The 21,810-nt window shown below is 46.8% G+C and overlaps 1 protein-coding gene across 3 annotated transcripts in view; it reads right to left on the bottom strand.

Annotated features, from left to right (window-relative positions):
- The window catches only part of HPSE2 (heparanase 2 (inactive)), a 113,744-nt gene extending 92,409 nt beyond the window's left edge, over nucleotides 1–21,335 (bottom strand). The window contains exons 1-3 of one of the 3 annotated variants that reach the window (XM_028730598.2): nucleotides 18,081–21,335; nucleotides 17,046–17,203; nucleotides 210–371 (exon numbers count right to left, since the gene is read on the bottom strand). In XM_028730598.2, the coding sequence (XP_028586431.2) occupies nucleotides 210–371; nucleotides 17,046–17,203; nucleotides 18,081–18,838 (1,078 nt within the window). In that variant the 5' untranslated portion in view covers nucleotides 18,839–21,335. The remainder of the gene's footprint in view (nucleotides 1–209; nucleotides 372–17,045; nucleotides 17,204–18,080) is intronic. The other 2 variants (XM_028730600.2, XM_028730597.2) reach the window with 2 other exon arrangements.
- Between the last annotated feature and the right edge of the window lie 475 nt (nucleotides 21,336–21,810).

Raw genomic sequence — 21,810 nt, 5'->3', positions numbered from 1 at the left:
AAACTGGCAACATTCAAGTTGCCAGCAAAGTGAGGAGACACACTCTAGATTACATTTTGATTTGTGTAACATTTCCTGCCGACTGTGAGCTGCCATGGCTCAGGAGCCACCTGCTTTCTCTTCTCACCATGAAACAAGCAGCAATTTGTCCTACCAGAGTCTCAGCAATGAGGGCAGATCCTTGGCTCATGGTGGCCTTGCAACCTTACCTGTTAGCGTGAGATTGGTGTAAGTGTTGGAAAACTGCTCCTTGAGGAGAACCAGGTGCATCTGAGCTGCCTTTTCCCTCTGTAGCTCCAACATGATGTCTGGGTGCTGGGCAATCTTGCAGCCTTTCTGTTTATCCAAGGCAATATCACTGCGAATGATGTCTGTGGTATAAAAGAACAAAAGGCTCAACAAAAAACTCACAGCTTTCAGTCCTTAGCAAAAGTCTCTATTCTTTAAGTTGAAACCAGACAAACTCGCCTGATGGGCAATGCATTCCCACCTGACCCTTGCAGGTCTGTGCTTCCTTCCAGTCAATCTTCCTCAGCATCTCATGTCTCTATAGGCTTCAGACCCCTGACGGCCAGCATTTTCATTCACCATTCATGCCTTCTTTCTAATGAGAAGTTTTGCTTGGACCAATCCTGCACAAGTTCTGAGTCACCAAGCCAAACACAACAGCACATGGCCATTGACAACCTCATGTTTTTGCACCATGTCAGAACCTCACAACATCAGTCATACCAACAGGGGCTTAGTCATGTACACATCTCCCAGTGGGATTCATGCTATAGCCAACCAACAGAGTCTTGCTGCTGCTGCTAAACAAAAACCAGAGTAATGTAAGAGTTATGTAAGAGTATAAATGGCTAGAAATCTGACATTTTAAAATACAGAAACTGGTGGGAGAATATTTCAATCGCCCTGAGATATTTTGATGAAGGGCTGTGTGTGTGTGTGTGTGTGTGTGTGTGTGTGTGTGTGAGAGAGAGAGAGAGAGAGAGAGAGAGAGAGAGAGATTTGCCAAGGCACTTCAGATACAACTGAAGAATAAGGCTGCCTGCAGCATAAAACTACTGAACTAGAGTTTATTAGCAAATTTGGGCTCAGATGAGATGGGGCATTTAGGTGTTCCATTGGCATAATAATGAAAAACCTGTTAACATGAGATGCACTGTTGTAAATGGGTCACTTTGTTGTTAGCGTGTATACATTTGACTCTGCCTAGAAATGTAAAAGACTTATTGATACCTTTTGCATTTTGGTTCTAGTATTAAAATATTTTCCCCTCTGTTCAGGTCTGTGTGTGTCTCTCTGTGTGTATCTACCAAGTGAGGAAGTGGGCCCTAGTTACCTGAAAGCTTAGGCCATGATAATTTCTTAGGCTGCAGAGTGCCACAGGATTCTGTTGGTTCTGTTGCAGCAGATAAATATGGCTACCTGTCTTGACTTATAACTGGGAAATAGAACAGGATGACCCCTGCAGGACATCACAGGAAAGGTATCAGTGAATAGATGAGCAGCTTCCTATCAGCATTTCAGAGACCTTGCAGGACTAAGTGGAATCACTCAAGAGTGGTCTCACAACTTCCCATTAGGTTCTATAGTCATCATGTCACCAGCACTTCATGATCAATGCTTGTAAAAGACCACAAATTAATGGAATAAAAGAGTGCCTGTCAAGCTGTAAGAATTTATGACCAAATGCCAATCAGTGCTGTCTCAGTCCCATGCTCATCACAAAAGTCACAGACTGGAGGCTATCTGAAGGCAAGGTTTCTATGCGCAGCTAGGGTTTTGCCAACAGCCATATTTTTACATTCTTCCCGGAATAATTGCTGATGAACCTCTCAATGCTACCAGCTAGCCTGCTCAGGAAGAGAATTTAATGGCAGGCAGGGGGCTACCCACCACCAGTAAGTGAGTGAGAGGACCTCCTCCCTGCAGTGATAGATGGCAATTTAAAAACATTCCCTTATTTGGTGCACCATGGTCAGCCCTTTCTTAAAAATTGATAATTTCTGGGCATGCCTTCATAAGGTGACATCAGGCTGCTGAAATAGAGGTGGCCCTGAAACAGCTGTACAAATTTGTTGATTGACTCTGCAGATTAAAATTATGTTTTATGCCAGCCCTCATTCTGCGTGCATGAACCCAAAACCAGCACACTTCCCATTATGCATGAAGGGCATCACTTTTACACACACACTCCTTATTCATCTGCTCATGAAGTTAAGAGAAGAGAGGGGACAAAAATCATGTGGTCTAGTTGCTAGGCAACTAGCTGAGATATTTTTCTCCCTTCCTCCTTGTCTCACCCAGTATCATTTAATCCTTTAAGTTTCATGTAAATAAACAGATATGACATGGGCATATGGAACAGCACACATATTCTAGTGTACAGCGGAACCTCATGTTACGTACCGTCCTCCTTACAAATGCTTCGGGTTACGAGCTCCACTAACCCAGAAGTAGATGCTCCTGGTTGCAAACTTTGCCCAGGGATGCGAGTGGAAGTCACACACCAGCGGCGCAGTGGCAGTGGAAGACGCCATTAGCGAAAGCACACCTCATGTTAAGAACAGTTTCAGGTTACAAATGGACCTCCAGAACGAATTAAGTTCGTAACCGGAGGTACCACTGTATCTATAAATCATGCAAGATAAGTGTGTAGCTGAGTCAGACTGAAGTGTCCACTTCAAGTATCTGATTATGGGTGTCATGAAAGGCCACCAAATTGAGATAGATGAGAGAGAGAGATTAGATAGAGAGATAGAGAGATAGATGATGATAGATAGATGATAGATAGATAGATAGATAGATGATAGATAGATAGATGATAGATAGATAGATAGATAGATAGATAGATAGATAGATAGATAGATAGATAGATATAGATAGATGATAGATGATAGATAGATAACACATTACTACCAGGGATGGGAAGAGACACCTGTGAGAATTTCTGCCTCAGGTGCCAAAATAACTTGTCTAGCTTTTGGTACTCTGCTCATTGACTTATAGAGGGCACCATTTGTTGCTCCATTTCAAGAGGCTGTTCCTGTTCCTTGTTTACCTTCAGCATGCCCAGTAGAAAACCTGTAAGATAGGCTGATTATCATTCCCGTTTCACAAAATTGGGACTCATGAGCACTGTCTAACCCAGTCTTTCTCAACCTTGGGTCCCCGGATGTTGTTGAACTACTAATTCCACCATCCCTCACCACTTGCCCTGCTAGCTAAGAATGATGGTAGTTGTAGTCCAGCAATATCTGGGGACCCAAGGTTGAGAAAGGTGTGCCTAACTTAATTGAGTCCAGTCTATACTTTCTTTTAAAATAAAGGTTATATTCAATTCTAATGGTGGACCCATTTCAGGGAAGACAATTGGAATGCTGCAGTAACTAAGCATATAACCAGGGAGCCAGGAAATCCTTGGTTCAAATCTCAACTCAGCTTATTTGGTAGCCAAGTTCAGAAGAGTTTGGACTTGGTATCCTGCCTTTCACTCCCCTTAAGGAATCTCAAAGTGGCCAACAATCTCCTTTGGAGAATGTTAGTCGCTTTGAGACTCCTTCGGGTAGTGATAAAGCAGGATATCAAATCTAAACTCTTCTTCTTTCCCTTCCTCCCCCACAACAAACACTCTGTGAGGTGAGTGAGGCTGAGAGACTTCAGAAAAGTGTGACTAGCCCAAGGTCACCCAGCAGCTGCATGTGGAGGAGGGGGGAAGCGAACCTGGTTCACCAGATTACAAGTCCACCACTCTTAACCACTACATCATGCTGGCTCAGACACTACGGGAAGCCACAGTTTCCTATTATGTGAATGAGCTGCAACAAGTCTCAGGCTGGTGCCCCTTACCTTTTCATGCATCAGAGAAGGAAACAGGAAACATCCACTTCTGGTTTTAAACTGACCCCAATCTTCCATGATGTTTGAATTCAAGGATCTGTGGTTTGTTTAAGCCAGGGATAGGAACCAGTGGCCCATGGGCTGGAACCAGCCTACAGAGACCTCTGTAGGTGCCACTACCCAATATATTGGTGGTGGAATCAAGCAAATCAAGCAATGCTGATGCTGTCACCATATCCCTTCAGGAGCAATTTCACTTACTTACTTAAAATTCAATTATTCAACCATATACCGTAAATACGATTTTCACAAATTCCAACTAATATAAATTTCTTAATTATTTAAATTAATAGTTAATCATTAGCCTGAATACAACAATCTGCTTATGTTACTGAAATTTTCCATATCCATAAACAAACACCAATATGCAGTAAAACTGTATTGTTCCTATAATAGTTTTTTTATTATCAAAATCATCCATCCTGCCAACTCCTCCTAGGTTTTTTCCTGTCTTTAATCCAATAAGTTAACTTTCCTGATTTCCCAACATCTGATAGCCCAATTCATTATTGTTTGGGGCTTCTCCACCACCCTTACCCCACCCCCCATTCTGAGCAATTATAATTATGACTGCCAACAGAGGGGAAAATTTATTATTTTTATTTATTGGATTTATAGCTCACAATTCCTCCCAAGGAGGGTAAAAGCCAGCTGAGATGGTAGAAGGAAGGAACTAGGAACAAGAAATATAGGGGGGAACAGAATATGAAGCTGGATAAGAAAAAGGACACAATAATCCCACCCATTTTGTCTGCTCTCATCCCATCACTTTGTTTAACGAGTTAAAACTACTTAACTGTTCTTCCAGGAAACCAGACTCTTAGCTGGTTTGCCCTTTAGCCAAATGTGTGCATGTTTACTTGGGAATAAGTCTCACTATTGTCAGTGGGACTTGCTCCTACCTAAGTGTGCAAATACTGACAAAGAATTAGCCCAAGATCTCATATGAAAGATGGGGGTTGGCTTGGTGGGTTGAGCTCTGCCTAGAACTGTTGGACTTGGTTGCAATACAGCTATGGATCACCAGGTCCTTGCTGTGAATGTTGAATCATGACTATGTGCAACCATCCAGTGTGCAGTCCTTGATACAGCAGACTCACAGATGGATGCAGTATGAAGGGAGCACACCCGTGTGGCAGGTGGGTGAGCTGCGGCTGACTGCAGGACCCAAAATCCAGAGTTTGGGGACTGGAAAAGCAAAGTAAAGGACTCCTCACACCATAGTGCAGAGGCACAAGGAGGCCTTCTGTAGGCAGCATGCTCCAGCCACTCTATGTTATCTCGGCATATCAGCCCAGGGTAGGTTAGAAAGCTCCCGCCTTCACAATAAGGCACAGACCAGGGGAGTTTGGAAATTCTGTCCCATTCCAGCCATGGCAGAAGAGTGCCCTCTGCACTCTGGGTTCAAAGCATCCCAAATAATTTCCCAGAGGGAGATCCCCTCTGCAGTGGGAGGAGAAATTCCAGCAGAGATTAGTACATCTCACACCCCATCCATCAGCCTTCTCTAAACTGGTATCAAGGGACAGAGTATGTATGGTATGTATGGTAAACTGGTATGTATGAGACAGAGGGAGCATGTGAGTCCACAGAAAGGGCTTTCTTCTGTGGGTGGAGCCCTGCATTCCTTTGGGATGCCTAAAGACCTGAGTGAATATTTCCCAAGAGCTAGAATGCCCACCACATAGCCATTGCCCAAAAATTACATTGAGGGGGGCTTTGTTTAAACTTTTCAGACTAATCCCAAATGAATTTTAAAAGAAACTTTAATTGTACCTTCTGTTTGACAAAAAACAAACAAACCCCAACACGTATGGAAATAAGTGAGGCAGGGCGACACTGGAGAGTGAGACATCCTGTAGGGATCAAACCCACTGTCTCTTGGTCATCAGACAAGAGAGCCAGTAAATGGAAAGCTGTAAAGCTTTGAAAATAGCTAGTTAAAAAGGTCATGGTCATTAAAATGGCTTCTGTGATTTCTCTCAGCTCTCTGGCCAAGTTTTTAGAAGTATTCGGTGACTAGGGTGTCTGGGTCTTGGCATAAAATCAGATAAGGTGAGTATTTTACCCCAAGGGGATTTATGCTAACTACCATAATGAAAAGCTGTTAATTGGGTGGAGCCATGGGGGCAGGGAGGATGTATTTGTTCTGGTAAATGTGTCTGTTCCTGAGCAGACTCAAAGGCTCAGAAAGTTGAATTAATCATGCAATGACAAGAAGGTTTTTTGGACCAGACTAAGTCAAGTCCTAAAACTATAATCTCTCTACTATACTCACCACTAAATTGCCTTTAAAGCACATACAATGTTGGGCTTCTTCATTCTTTAAGGATTTCTTAGTTCAGCCATTTCTTCTGATATGCTAATAGGGCAACTTAAGCTAAACTAAAAATAACCAACATATAAGAAACCAAAGTAGACACAATTTGCTTATTGCAAAACCAAGAATTGTCACAAGCAGTTGATGTGAAAGGCAGCACTTGACCCTCCTTTTACACTACAATTTATTGTGTCTTTCCTCTGTTCTTTTTTGCCTAGTTAGTTGCACTATTCAATTTCTGAAGGTAGCACAAGTTCACTAATGTAAGAACTGTCCAGCAAAAGCTAGACAAACTACCTATCCGGTACCTATCCGTGCCAGATTTATATATAGGCTAAGTAGGCTGAAGCCTAGGGTTTCTAAATCTAGGGGGCCTCGCCAGCCCTCCCACTCCCCAGTGCAGTCTCCCCTCTCCCAAAATTGCAAACCCCAGACTTCATGCGAGGGCAGGGCAACTCAGGCCTCTAAGTCTAGGGGGCCTCACCAGCCTGCCCGCTCCCCAGTGCCGCAGTCTCCCCTCTCCCAAAATTGCAAACCCAAGACTTCATGCAAGGGCAGGGCAACTCAGGCCCAGCAACTATTAAACTCAGGGCTAGCCAGTGGGGCCCAATTTGAAGCAGTGGGGCTCAACTTGAATCTTTTTTTTGTAGGGCCCCAGTTCACAGCCCAAGTCTGCAAAATCTTATGGATATAAATAAAATCCATCTAGATTGCCCTGGTGCAGGGGCCCCCTTAGGAGTGGCCCGCGAGGCCCAATTTGGCCCAATTGCTCCAATTGCCTTAAGGTCAGCACTGATGAGACTGTGCAGGGGTTGGACTGACAAGCCCGGTACCTTCTAGGTCCCTGGTGTCACCATTCAGAGTACAGACTCAAGGACTTGTTATGGAAATAAAGGGGGGCACTTATTGGAAATCAGTTTTGTCACATCTTTCCCCCCAAACCCCGAGACAATGACCCCAGCCACCTTTTATTCACAGTCGCATAAGCCCTACACTACAGCATGGCCATAAACTTGTATGTTCAACTGCTGAAATATACACCCAATATGTAGCAATGGAGATTTATGTTACTGCTTTATGAATGAACATTGTGCTTTATGAATGGACTCTGTATTTTGTGAATTACCTAAGAGCCACCAATAGGAAGCTCTAGAATCTGACAGCTAACCAATTGGGTACTACCAAACAGTGACCCCTATTGCTGAAAGGAGGTAACCAGCAGGGAATTCTTCAGCTCAGCCTTTGCACTATTGACTGAACACCCCCTGCTGTGCAGATAATGGAGAAAGCTCGTAAATTGTATCCCTTCTGGTATCCTGGCCAACTCTATTATGCTGGTGTAAACCCTGGTGCACCAGAAGCATAGAATAGCAGCAAATAAAATCCGCTCATACGTCAGCAGCTGATAAGACTTGTCAACCACTTCTTCCAAAGTCTTCCTAAATTATAAAGCTCCAAAATACTGGCCAAAAGAGTGCAGGTCTGGGAAGAGCAAGGTGTACAATGGGCACCACCAGTGAAAAGGCCCTGCTCCATGTAACTCCTGCCCTGTCATTTGATAGAGTGCCCACTTGCCCTCCTTCTTGACATGGAATGCTCTCTATTGGAGTCTCCAGGTCCAGTACAAAGACCATAAGAAGTGACCACTGGTGTTAAATTTACGGCATGCAATGCCTTAAAAGAAAACATTATGAAAATGATCTACAGGTGGTACATGACTCCTGCTAAGTTAGCGAAGATCTATCATTTGCCCAACAACAAGTGTTGGAAGTGTAGTGAAACGGAGGGAACCTTCTATCACCTTTGGTGGACCTGCCCGAGGATTAAGGCTTTCTGGGAAATGATCTATAATGAAATAAAAAAAGTTCTGAAGAGAACGTTTGTTAAAAAACCAGAGGCCTTTCTCTTGGGTATGGTGGGCCAAATGGTGCCAAAGAAGGATAGGACATTTTTTATGTATGCCACTACAGCAGCAAGAATTCTCCTAGCAAAGTATTGGAAGACGCAAGATTTACCCACGTTGGAAGAATGGCAGACGAAGGTGATCGACTATATGGGACTGGCAGAGATGACTGGCAGAATTCGAGACCGGGGGAAAGAGGCGGTGGATGAAGATTGGAACAAATTTAAAGTTTATCTTAAAAACTGTTGTAATTTGGAAAATTAGGGGCTCAGAGTTACAAGAGATAAAGAACTACAGTTGTATTAATAATTAGCTGAAGTCAAATACATGAAATATATTTAAGTTATGTTCAGAGGGTTGCTGAAAAATCTTGAAACAAGAATGCAGAAAAGGGGTGGTATGGGGAAGTCATGTTTCTGTTTGTTTATGTTTATGTTTTTGTTTTGTCTCTTCTTTATTTATGGAAAACTAATAAAAATTTATTATAAAAAGACAACAAAAAAAAAAAAAAACAAAGACCATAAGAAGTGAGAGCAGGGACCTTGAAGTTCCCAACAGCTGTTAATCAAGCAAGCACACAGGTCACCTTTGTCACAGTCAGGACGCCTATGTCCTGGCCAGGCCTGCACCCAATCTTGTTTTTGTACATTCTTGTTTGTCCTCAGTAACCAAAATTATATTATCAACATATACAAGCAGAAAAGTTGTTTTCCTTCATTTGCAAGGAATCTTACAAAACCAAGTGGCTCTAATAAAGAAAAGTTCCAGGGTGGCAACAGAAAGCAAACTAAAAATGCTTTTGCAGTTCATAAAAACTATCTAGTGATATCAAGTTATAGGAAAACTGATGCTATTAACAGTAATCCTTCTAGTTGGTTAACAGGTTCAGCAACTTCCATGCACATGATGTGTGATGCTAATTATTTCCCCCCCAAGAGTTAAATGATAATTAATCAGAGGCAGCTACAGGAGAGCTATGAGATTCAGGTGAGGGTCAGATGCTTTGTCAATCCCAGCAGGTATATAAATGGCCGACCCGGCTTGCCCAGGCCAATAAATTATAATCAGAATAATCACAACCATCAGTCTGACATTTAACTCCAATGAAGGCCTGGGCAAACAGCCAAGTCTTTAGCTGGCGCCAAAAGATCAGCATCAGTGGCAGTCATATCTCTGCAGGGAGGATGTTCCAAACTAGGGCACCACCACTGAGAAGTCTCTCCCCCATGTTGCCACCAAACAAGCCTCAGGAACTAGCAGAATGGGCAAGAGATGGTTGTCTGGGGGAAAAGACAAGATTATAAATGGCCACAAAAGCTGGACATTCCTTTCCCTGTGTCTGGATCTCCAGCAGTCTGCACATGCATTCTGGATCTCCAGCAGTCTGCACATGCATTCTGTGGCCTGGGCAGGCCGCGTCGTCTTCTTATATACCTGCTGGGATTGACAAGGCATCTGACCCTCACCTGAATCTCATAGCTCTCCTGTAGCTGCCTCTGATTAGTTATCATTTAACTCTTGGGGGGAAATAATTAGCATCACACGTCATGTGCAATCCCTTGGCACAACATCATATAACCTCCACACAAGCAGATTGGAATGAATGCTCAATAAACAGTTCATCTAGAAGAGCCCTAAGAGCCTTCTGGCCCCTTAAACGTGACATTTGTTCATCTACATTGAGCCACGAGGCTTTTTGTTATTTTTACACCTGTTGTCTGAAAATTGGGAAACAAAAGTTAGTTCCATAATGGCAGGCAGTGCTCCAAGAAAGCAAGCCAACAAAACTATTCCTACTCAAGAAAAATGTGGTACTTGACATGGTTTAACAATGATTGATCTGAAGGTGCAGAAGTATTTGCAATAGTGGCCAGGACAATGCAAAGCATTGTACAGAAGGGAAGGTGTGCATTTCCCCTTCATACATTTCCACTATTATCTGAAGGGAAGCAGAAGGCATTTCCAGAGCAGCCAGCAACAGACCCATGTTTGCAGAACACAGTCTGTACGTTAGGTCAGATGTTGTTGCAAATACGGATCTCCTCGTCACATGCATCCATGCCATGGCCAGCCAGTTTGTCTTGAGGGTGCTGCAAGGATCTTTGCCTCCCCTCGCCCACAAAAAAGAACGGTTCTCTGTAACACTCTGTGGGAAGAAGGTCCTGTCTGCAATTCCAAGAGCCTGTGCAGGGGAGCCAGTAAGAACACTGGGCCTGTGGGCAGGAAATCCCCCTCACCACACCTTTCTGATTTACACTGATCTCTGATACACACCACATGTGTCCCCTCCCTCCTTCCCCCATTTGCAATGGTTCTGTTCCACATTTAAGTGATGAAAAGTTAAGACCTGTGGTTACAACTTCTATGAGAAACTTCATTTTGAAGGGCTGCTACATTTCAACTTTATTGCCAGGAGGGAAAAATGGAAGAAACAAAAGGCCGCAGTCACTCAACAGCAAAGAAACCTGGGCGAAGACATTTAATAAGTGTAAGTTCCCTACCACAACTTGTTGAAATATTGACCTTTGGGCTGAGCGAACACTTATTTCTGCAAATGTTTAGTGTGAACCAACCACAGCTCTTGGTCAGAGAAGTTTTATGCTACCGATGAGCAGTTTCTCCTTTAGCTTTTAAACTGCAGTGGCCTCAACAAAGCAAGTTTGGGTGGGAAGGAGAGAGGGAACAGGCAGAAGTACGTATAGGTGAAGCAGGATGCGGGGGGGTGGGGGAACTTTATCCGTGCCTGCAAAGAGAATCTCAGGTTTGTATCACCCTTTCTGACTGAGGTATCTGCATCAAAAAGAAGCCATAGGATGAAAGAAAGGAACTGGGGCTGGAAGCCTCTTGTCCAGGCAGGCAAGATCTCTATGAGGCATCCTCTCTGTTGCCGACCTACCCGCTGAGGTCTGTCTGGGATTAATTGGCTTCCTCAGTAATGACTTATGGAAAATCTTCAGCTAACAGCCTCCTGGGTCATGCAGCCAAAGAAAGGCTGAAAGGGGTGTGTGTGCACGCACGTGGATCTTGTTACTTTCCTTTGGAATTAAAAGTCTGGTTCCTCATTTGTTTTTCTCCAGACCAGAGGTTATCATCTTAATACCAAAGGTTGCATAGTCTCTGTTAAAAGGACACTCATCCTAAAAGTCTATGAACTTAAAATGATATACATTTGCATCTCTAAATTTAGATTTGAGTGATGCATTTTTTGGTTAATACTGAGAATCGGCAAGTGTGGATTATGCTGTTCCTTTAAGGCAGTGGTTCTCAAAGGGTGTGACGGGCCACACTGGAGTTGCAGGGGAGGATGGCAAATGTGGCAGGAAGATTCAAGGACAATCCGTATTATATTTGGGGAATGATTCATGTTCTTATGTAGCTGCATTGTTTTATACTTTCTGGATGTCTCATGATCACATTATAAAGTACAATCACAGAGCTGGAAGGGACCACAAGGGCAGTGGCGTAGCGTGGGGGGTGCAGGCCGCACCGGGCGCAACATCTGGGGGTTAGGGTTAGGGGGCGCAAATCCACGGGTTAGGGGGCGCAAATTACTTGCCTTGCCCCGGGTGCTGACAACCCACGCTACGCCACTGCACAAGGGTCCCCTTGTCTAACTTCCTGAAATGCAGGAATCTTTTTGCCCAATGTGGGGCTCAAACTGGGGTCCCATCCCTTCTGTAGATGTTTACTTGGAAGTAAATACCACTCTTACTGAATGAAGCTTATACCCATGTAAGGAAGAGGCCATAGCTCAGTGGGAAAGGAAAAGAGTTAAATTCCCCAGCATCTCCAAATAGGGCTGGGACAGATTCCTGCCTGAAATGATGCAGAGCCACTGCTAATCGTTGTGGGTCTGGGGTCCCCTATGAGGTGCTTGTGAGCACCGTGGCATCCTCAGACACTCACTTGGGCATGCACCAAGGTTTCCCTGCCTCTCCAAGGTTCTAATTTGTGTAGTTTTTAAATTGAGAGTTGGATAGGTTGGTTTTTTGCCTTTTTCTTGTCAGTGTTTGTGGGGCTCAGCTGCTTTTTGGGGGGGTCTGTCTTCTTTGTTTTGGAGCATGTAGGTGTTATGCCGGGTTTTTGGTCAGGGTTGGGTGTGTTCTAAGCATCTGCAGTTCTTCTTCTGTGAAACAGTCATTTTGCAGTGTCTGCAATAGTTGCTTAGATTTTGCAAATGTGCCCCAGAGCTCAAAAAAGGTTGGGGGTCAGAAATTATCAGCTAGGTCTGATGTAAACTAAGGTAGCTTCTTACATTTCCTAAGTTTGCATAGGATTGTGGCTTTAAACTGAGTAGTTATAACCTGAATATGCCAATATGTCCCCCTCGATACCTCCAATTTTTAATAAATTGTGAGTTCACACCAGAGATTGCATTTACCCTTCACTAATTTAATCCAGTTAGCATGTCATCTTGTACAGTGCAAGCCAGTGTATCACAGCAATGAAGAGTGTGAGCCAAAATGTCCACACACCAAATCTCAGTACTTATGCAACAGAAGTCTAGACCAGCCTTCCTCAGCCTGGTGCCTTTCAGATATTCTGAATTGCAGCTAGCATAATCCCTTATCACTGGATCTTCTGGCTAGCGGTGAGGAAAACGGAGCCCAAAACATATGGGAAGTTGCAGAGGCTTCAACCAGGTCATCTGTCTAGGCAAGAAGAAAGGCTTAAAAACTTTGATGAATAGAAATATTAAAACATATTACTGTTTTTCAAAAATAAGAAAGTTAATTCCCAGAGCAATGTATGTAAATAAATATTACAGGCAGATGGACTTTTGAGTGTATTTCAAGATAATACTCCTATCCAAATATTACATACTATTAATTTATTGTTAGGGTGATCATTACGGCATTCCTAAGTCAAGAAGGGCACATGGATGGTTTACATCAAAGTCTTCAGCTGCCAGGAATTCCCTTTGATGGGGAGTGGTTCTGATTTAATTGCTTAATTAGCAATTAGTCATTGCAGCTTTCAGCCCTGCTGAAAATAATAAATCCCAAGAAAAATGGCCATTCTACATATATTGCTTAGAAGGAAGAAGTTAAGTTGAAATCAGTATTTAGAAAAGGGACATAATGTTCATATAACGATTTAGGCTTGTGAAATAATAAACTCAACCACTTGGACTTTGCAGTCCAATCCTGTACAACTGTGTTCTTCTTGGGGCTTGTTCCTAAATTAAGTATTTACAGGATTGCAGCACTAGAAAAATGTGTGAGGGCAGACCTTATGTTACCATTGTGGCACTACTCCAGTGTAGTCTTTTTTGTGGCAGCAAGTCAAACTTCACAAACATTATGGGATTTCAGCTCAGTTTACAAATGGGGTGGAAAATTTGAGAGTAAGATCAATGGTTAAATGATAAGAAGCAAATATACTTTGCTGGAAAAGCTGCTTCTAACAAGCCAAAGGTTAACTGAGAAAACTGGGCATTCATGGAAAACCTTTTCAGCCCTATGTGTTTACCAGCATTTATTTCAGCTACAGACATGAAGTCTTGACTCTAAGCAGATACTAAAGCATTGAACAAGAAGTTTACTACTGTTAAGAAAATGCCCTGTGTCTTTCCTCACTCCCAAGGTTCACCCCTGAAACAGGAAGAAAGAAGTAGAGACTGATATTTTTCCCAAATTGTCAGGAAGTGGAGCAGAAGCACCCTGAGCTGAGTAAGTAAAGGAGAGAAAATGTGTGCTGTAAAAGGAGGTGTCTAGAGGTGTTGTGTGAATGTTCTCCTTCATTTCTGATCCAGTTATAAATTCAGTTCAGCTAACAAAATGAGCAGGACCTGCTGTAGTTGTGTGTCTGCTGTATATGGTTTCTGTAAGAATTACTGATCTAATGCATAGCCCTTAGTATTCATATACCACTTCTAAGTTGGTAGTGGTGGCAGAGAATATCTCTCTCTCTCTCTCTCTCTCTCTCTCTCTCTCTCTCTCTCTCACACACACACACACACACACACACACACACACACACAGCTTGAATTATTGAGTTCAAGAAGTGGCAAAGGAGTGGATGGGGAAGGAAGCCATGGGAAGGCTCCTGCTAAGAGAAAGAGCAGAGTCTTGTAACATGGAGCCAGGCCTTTCTAGCATCAGACAGGCCCAAAACTGCCCCTTACTGTGTTGCTCATCTTCACCGGAAATACTCAGCTTCACCAGAAATGCTGGCATGCATTCCATTTGCCCAGACTGGTTGCAGGTTCTTGAAAACCACCAGGCGTTAAAAACCAAAGGATGCATATTCATCATACATTTAAAGCACATTATCTCCCACAAAGAATCCTGGGAACTGTAGTTTGTTAAAGACGCTGGGAACTGTTGTTCTGTGTAGGATAAACTAAAGTTCCCAGGACTCTTTGGGGGAAATAATGTCCTTTAAAGGTGGGATATGTGCGCAGTTCAGATTTTCTGCCTTTAAGTACTATAGTTATCACCAGGGAGGGGAAACAAGCAGCTTAGCCTTGCACCACCTCATTGGTAGAGTCCAACAGCTGCTTGAAGAAAATGCACTTTTTACATACAAATTGTAACTGGATCATACACTAGAAATTAAAATAAGGCTACAGTCCCCAAGCATGCTTACAGGAAAACTAAACTCCATCAAAATCAACGGACTCACACCAGAGAAAAGACGTTGATGACAACCTGAATGTATATGAAATATACCATATTTTTTCTTTAAGAAATATAGCATGTGGGACAAAGCTCTCCCCATCCCAAAATGCACCTTGCCCCTTCCACACTCTCCCCAATATTTTTGTGCTCCCTATCCCTTTGCGCGGGTGCCTCCAAGGTAAAGTACCCTGCAATCTCCAAGATAAAAATGAAGGATGAGGGAATATCGTAATCTCAGCCAGAGGATAAAGGTGGGAGAGATCAGTGCACAAATCACAGCACCAACTATACCATGGGTGGCAGGGAAGGATCAGGCAAGGAAGCATCTCCATCTACCCTTGTTTCCTTGGGTTACTGTGTCCTACACTATTCTATGTCTCTCTCAACAAGCTGACTAATCCATTGAAATTGCCTGTGTTCCTGGGGAAAGATGCACTGTTTACCTCTTTGTATGTTAAATCTCTTAAACTCAAAGTGTTTTGTTAAAGATTGATCCAGCCACAATCCCACAGTAGAAGAAATGTTAAATATACAATTAATTATGAAATGGTCTAAATATAAATAAATCCTTGTGGAGAGTTTGCCACACCATGTCCGAGGGGTAGATTTTGGAGGGTTGTGGATTCTGGTAGATTTTGAGACACCATGTCTTCACTTTGTATGACCAACCTTTGTTGCACGGTAACCATGAGGTTTTTGTTTAGATTATTACTTTCCATTTTTTATCTTGATATTTGCATATTCTGGATTTCTGCCTAAATCACACACTCACAAAGTGTAATTTGTACTTCCATGTATTTTGCTTTTAGTTTTGCCCACCAGTTGTGCCTGGTGTAACAACTGGCAGTAAGCAGAGGACAGGCAAATGGCATAATTGATAGCATAATTGATAGCAACCACTTTAGGCTGCAGTCCTAGACCCGCTTATCTGAGAGTAAGCACCACGGAACCAAGTGGAACTTCTGGGTAAATTTAGGTAGGAGTCCACTGTTAAAAGTGAATTAAGCTAGTTCATGGGTAAAGATGATTTCATTGGCCATGCTAGATTAAAAACCAAACATTCCTCTTTATAGGTAATGTATCTCCAATTACCAGGTAAACAAGAGGAGGTGGTTTTCTCCTCCCTGCCTTGCAACTACTGCTGTGGAGAGAGTGGGGATTAGCTGGGTGTCTGGTCTGATTCAGCAAAGCTACTCCTGCATTCTTACAGGTGGAATCTTCTCCTCTGCCTTTCCCCCTAGTCTTCAAATTTTTCAGACCCTCAGCCCATCTTTTACCCAAACATGAATTTGGTGACCCTTAAAAAACACCCCCCCCAAAAAAAACTATGTATTTACCATAAATCAGGATGCAACCTAATGTGGGTCCTGAACCACCAGTTGAATACCAAATTGCTCTTCTCACACATGGACCTATAGGGTGACATTCAACTAACTTTTACACAGAGTAGACCCATTAAAATTAACACACCTACGCTAGTCATGTGTTAATTGATGTCCATCAATTTCAAGGAGTCTATTATGAGTAAAGCTTAGTGAAATACAACCCGTGGACACAGTTTAGCAACCACTTTTAGCTCTCTTGCAAAATACACACAGAGCAAAAGGGTTAATGGCACAAGCCTTCCCAATGCACCATCAGAAACGCCAGGCTGTGTCATGCAACCATCCCAGCATATATGCCTTGAGGTCCTCAACACTCTCTGGAGCCACACTCCAAACATGCTGCCACAGAAGCAGGTGCACATCTGCAAGGAAGGTATTGTTTGGGTCTGGGGTAGCAGCCCATCACCACCTGAACTGCTTCTTGCATAAGATACCAGGGACCAAATTATCTGACCCTCGCTGCCGCCCTGCTTGGGAGCCTTAGGCATCTTTACCATCCTGCCAAGCAGCATAGGAGGGCTTTTAATCACAAGTCAGGTGTAAATGTGTGAGTTGTTTTAAAGTCACCTGCATGGGCTCAGCCACTGCTGGCAGCAAAAAGACCCTAATAAGCAGAGAACTTACTTTGGCCCCAGTTCACTAAGGGCCATCTCCTTATCCTTATCACTAGCTCGAAGTGATAAGCCCCCTTTCCCCCTTAAGAAGAGCCTGCCTCTCCTCCCCATCGCCCAATCACTGATAATGGAAGGGTTTGCCGGGGTCTGCAGAGTGAGTATCCTTCCTCCGTCTCTAGGATCGCATCCCCCCATGTCCGTCCCGTCCAGGGAATAGCGGGATCGCCGCCTCGCCCCTCTTTCCCCGCCGCAGCCCTCTCCCCTGCTTGGCCCCTGCCTGCGCTTCCGCAGCCTCACCGTCCTCGTAGTTCTTGAGGTAGTAGTCGGGTCCGGGTCCGCCTCGGCTCTTGGCCGGGTTCTTCACGTTCTGGAACTGCAAGAAGTCGGTCCTCTTGCCGGCGAAGCGGAGGAAGGCGGGCGCCAGGCCACGGGCCAGGGTCACCAGACGCCGGGAGCTGCGTGGACAAGGAGCTGCGTGAGAGAGGACGGATCCTGCGCAGCCCAGGGCCCGACCCGAGAGGCAACCCGGGCTCGGAGCGCCGCCATAGCGCCTCCCCCGGTGCACACGGAGGGCGCCGCTAGCCCGTCAGGCCGTCAAAGGCCCCGAAGGGAAAGAGGAGGCTGCCCGGAGAAGCAAAGGAGGGCTCCCGCACCGGCTGCCGTCGCCAAAGGGCCGGAAAGCCACCCCTCGCCCCACGGAAGACCGCCCAGAGGGACGACGGGGCATCTTCTCCAGCCCTCCGGAGGCAGCCGGGAGAGATGCGGCTGAGAAAGGAGACCTGGAGCTTGCGCTCTCCCGACGGGCAGCGACGCGACCCTGGGACGCCCCTCTCCCTTTCCTCGCGGACCGGCTGGAGGGCATCGCGCGGGCTCTGGGGGGATTCCTTCGGACTCTCTCGCATCAGGGCCCCGTTAATCGCGTAGGGGAGCGGTTCTCCTGACCCAAGAAGCCCTGGAGTGACCGCCCCCTGGGACATCGACGGTTATCAGCTTCAGATTCGCCCTCTCGGGGCTGAAACCCGCTCCAGAACCGGGCGCGGGCGGTGGGGCTAAGGCAAGCGCCAGCATTTCTCTCCCCCCCCCCTCCCGCCAGCCTTTCCGAGATGCTTTCTCCATTGCAAACATGTGCATCTTAATAGGAACCATGGCCCGGCCTCCTCCTCGCGTCCCAGCCGCGGCTCGGCGAGGCCGTGGAGGGGGGACGCGCGGAGCGCAAAGGGCGCGCTGGGGTAGCGCGCGGCAGGGCGGAGGGGGGCGCCGAGGCGGGCTGGCAGGAGGGGAGCGAGCCCGTGGGGTGGGGAAGGCCGGGGAGCCGCTGCCGCCCCTCCTTACCTGAGGAAGTCCAGCCAGCCGTCGTGGAGGATGGAGGGATCCAGCTGCAGCGAGAGGAAGTTCTCGCTGGTGACGCGGAGGGGGCTCCTGGCGCTCACGTCCAGGAGGATGAGCGTCCGGCCCGGGGCGCCCTGCGGGCCAGTCCCGGCGGGAAGGCGCCTCACCCCGGCCTGCGAGGGGAGCGAGAGGTGAGCCAGCAGCGCTAGTCCAGGGGCCAAGAGGGCCAGGAAGCCGGGAGGGCCAGCGCTGGGGCAGGGCATGCTGGGCCGAGGCCGAGGGGGGCTCCCCGAATTAAGTCCCGCGCCGGGCACAGCCAGTCGCGGGCGGCTAATTGTCCGGAGTGCAAAGCGTGGGGGCGAAGCTGCCTTTTTTCCCCTGCCCCCCAATGTTTTGGTGCTGGTGGGAGAGGGGAGCTCACGCCCCTGACCAGCCTTCCCCGGGGCCGGTGCCAAGACGCCTTGTTCGCCAGCGCCGCCCCTGGAAGAGCCGCCGCCTGCGGACATTTTCGCTCTCGCAAAGGTAAAGGGGAGTCGCTCCGGGGTTAACCCTCTCGGCACGGGTTCCCCGAGGGGCCAGGCCAGCTCCCGGAGGGGGCCTGCGCGCATCCGGAGGGAGGGGGAAGGGGGAGATGGGGAGGGGATTGGCCTCCCCCCCCCCTCCGCGCGCGCACCGGGCTTCCTTCTCTCCAACTGCCGGGTAGGAGGCCTCCGGTCGCCGCCGCCGCCGTTGCTAACAGTCTCGCTACAAAAAGGTGGCATGGCAAGAGCAGCCCCAACCGGAGGCGAATAACGGGAACCCCCTGACCGTCGTTGCCTCGTCTCTCCCCAGCCCCGACGCGGAAACCTCGCGCAAGAGTAGCCCGAGAGATGGGTAGGTAAGCAGGGCTCTGTCTCTCCCTTCACACAATCTTTTCCGCCGGCCTTTGGCTCTGGACAGTAAAAAATCTGGGGGCTGGAGGGGAGCAGGGGTGCCCATCTCCACCCCACCTACCCCACTGCCAGCCTCTGCCTTCGGTGCTGAGACTGGAGAGGACGAAAGGAGGAAGTCCCGGCGCTCCCGGGAGGGAAAAAGGGGAAAGAATCCGAGCCCGGACGCAGCGCGGGTGACTCGTTCCCGGGAGGCTGGTTTTCATCTATGGGTAACGCGGCATCTCCCCGACGGGAGAGGAGATCTCGCTCCCTTCTGCTACGTTTTCGGTGGAGGGGCCTTACCCCGGCCAAGGGAATCTCCCCCACCCATCCCGCAACGGACTGGGGATCCTGTGACCCTCCACATGTTGTAGGTCTCCAACTCCATCTGCTCCTTACCGCTAGACACGCTGGCCGGGGCTAATGGGCGATGGACTGTGGGAGGGAGAGAGACAGGTTCTCAAACCGTTTGCTTAGGGATGAGCCAGAGGGCAGGCGGGAGGCGCTTCCCTTTGAATCGGAGTTTTTTGCATTTGCGGGGTGGGGGGCTAAGAGAGAAGGGGTGTCACAGGGCCATTTATTAATCCAGCTGAAACCCCTCTTTGACTGAAGGGTCTTTCTCTCCCCCTCTCTCTCTCTCAAACTACGCGCGGCGTCTTCACTTGGGCTGTTTCCGCGCCCTGTTTCTGCACCGCCGAAGTGACTTGCGAGTAAACGTGCCCGAGGTTGCAGGACTGCGATCTCGTGCTTCGCGCTGCGGTGGAAACCGAGTCCAGAAAGGGCGACTTTACTGCCAAAGAAATGCATATTGCTCGAGCATTTGGCCAAGAGCTGATCCCGGTCGCCCGGGACCGCGCGCCACGGGATTTGTCCCGGCTTGGAAGTGCTTAGTCCCAGAGTGCGGGAATATATATTTTAAGCAGAGTAACCCATTTAAGCAATGCAATCCTTCTTTATGTCTGAGTCTCGTTCCTTTCCTGGAAAGGAAAACCCGGGTAAAACAAAAGGGATGCAGAACACAAACACACACAGCCCATCCGCCCTCAAACTCTTCAGTTGTCTTAGCGGGAGAGCAAAAGGCCAGGTCGGTTTGGCAAGGAGACCGGCTCGAATTATTGCCTCCCGGGAGCTGCTGTTTCTCGGTGAAGTCCGTCACATTTCTTCTGTGGTCAGCCTTGCGGACCTCGATAGATTGGAGCCCTGCGAGCGATCTCCAAGCCGAGTTTTAAACATTTATAGGGGAGGGTTAGCCTCAGTCCTCCTCTGGGTTTCCTTGGTATGCGAAGAGCTCCCAGATGGTGTGTCCAACTGGCTCTTTGCACTTTCCCGGTGTTCACTAGAAGAACTGTCGTTGTGTGTGCACGCTGGAAATAATAGTTGTTGTTTTACACTGCAGAGGGTTTTTATTTAAGTCGTAAGATTCGCTGGTTGTGAATGAAATCTCCGAGAGTTTCGGATCTCACCCCAGCCGTGCCGGATTCTGCGCCTCCTAATTTGGAAGTGAGCCCCTTGAGGCTTACACTCCCAAGTAAGTCTGTGTAAGATCGCGGCCCCATAAAGCTTTTGAGCAAACCCGCGCGCGGTTTTTGTATCGCCTTTATCCCACCGCAGAAATATCCACTGATGGACAACTTGTCCTTGATCTCAGGAGAGCGACCTTCTCATGAAATCAGAATGTCTCCAAATGATCCAAGTCCTGCTTGTGCGAACATGCTCTCGGGATGTGCGAGCTGTGCGTGCAACTCTGCCTTCGGAGATGCCCAGTTGGACTTGGGGTTGGGGAAAACGGCTTTGAGCTTTAAAGGGTTCAGGATGGTAGATGTGCTGCGTAAAATTGCTGTTTGGAATCACGAAGATGGAAGAACTTAGTCCTGGCGCTGACAAAAGACTACCGGAGAAATAGATTAGATCTTGGGGCGGTGGAGGGGGGGGAACTTAGGCTGGGCCCTTGGTTTGCAAGAAAATAACGGTGGACATGGACAATTTCCTCTCCTCGTTCAAGAGTATTTATGCTCAAGTTGACACTACTGAAGAACTTTCCAAATTCACAACAGTAGCCTGAGGGGGTCATCGAGCCCAGTAGCCTGTCTTTGACAGTGTCCAGAGCCAGATGCGCCAGGAAGCGCTTTCAAAGGAGGGGGCGGTGAGAGGAGGGGGGGTATTCCCATCACGGCTGGCCTCTGTAAATGTAAGCAATATCAGAAATGCTACGCATCAGACCCAAAGAAAAATTAAAAAGTGGTTCCTTTCAAGGCACGGCTCACCTGGGAAACTCTCTTTTAAAGAACCATGCGAACTGTAGTTTGCCAAGGGTGCTGGGAACTGTAGCTCAGTGGGTGGGGGGATAAACTACAGGATCCCCAGGACTCTTGCAGAATGGGTTTTTAATATATGGCCTGTACGCAGCCTGAACCACTGTTTTACGTCCTGTAAGCCTGATGCCCTGTAATATAAATACATACATTTAACATAGGAATTATCAGCAAACGTTCCCTTGAGAGACTCTAATGTTTAAGGCAAGGGGTGCCTAATAGCTCAAGTTTCCATAGTCTAAAACTGGGCCTTGCGAGAAGCAACGATCAGATCTGTTTCAAGCTTGATGCCTTCGGATATAAATGGGGCAGTTTCTTTTCAGGTATTCCTGGTTTGTGCGGTTAAGACACATCCTTCCTTTGTTCTCTTCTTTTTTTCAAAGATGAAGTGTTTAAACCTTTGCTTGTGACCAAATAATTCTGATTGAGCTTCTCTTTACCGCCTTAAAATCAACTGGGAGAGCAGAAATATACTATTCAGGGCTCGAGGCGTAATGGTATGAAGGTGAT

This window comes from Podarcis muralis, chromosome 6, assembly GCF_964188315.1.
Source record: "Podarcis muralis chromosome 6, rPodMur119.hap1.1, whole genome shotgun sequence".
Lineage (NCBI taxonomy): Eukaryota > Metazoa > Chordata > Lepidosauria > Squamata > Lacertidae > Podarcis > Podarcis muralis.
The sequence above is the reverse complement of the archived record's forward strand: the minus strand, read 5'-3'. Positions and strand labels throughout refer to the sequence as shown.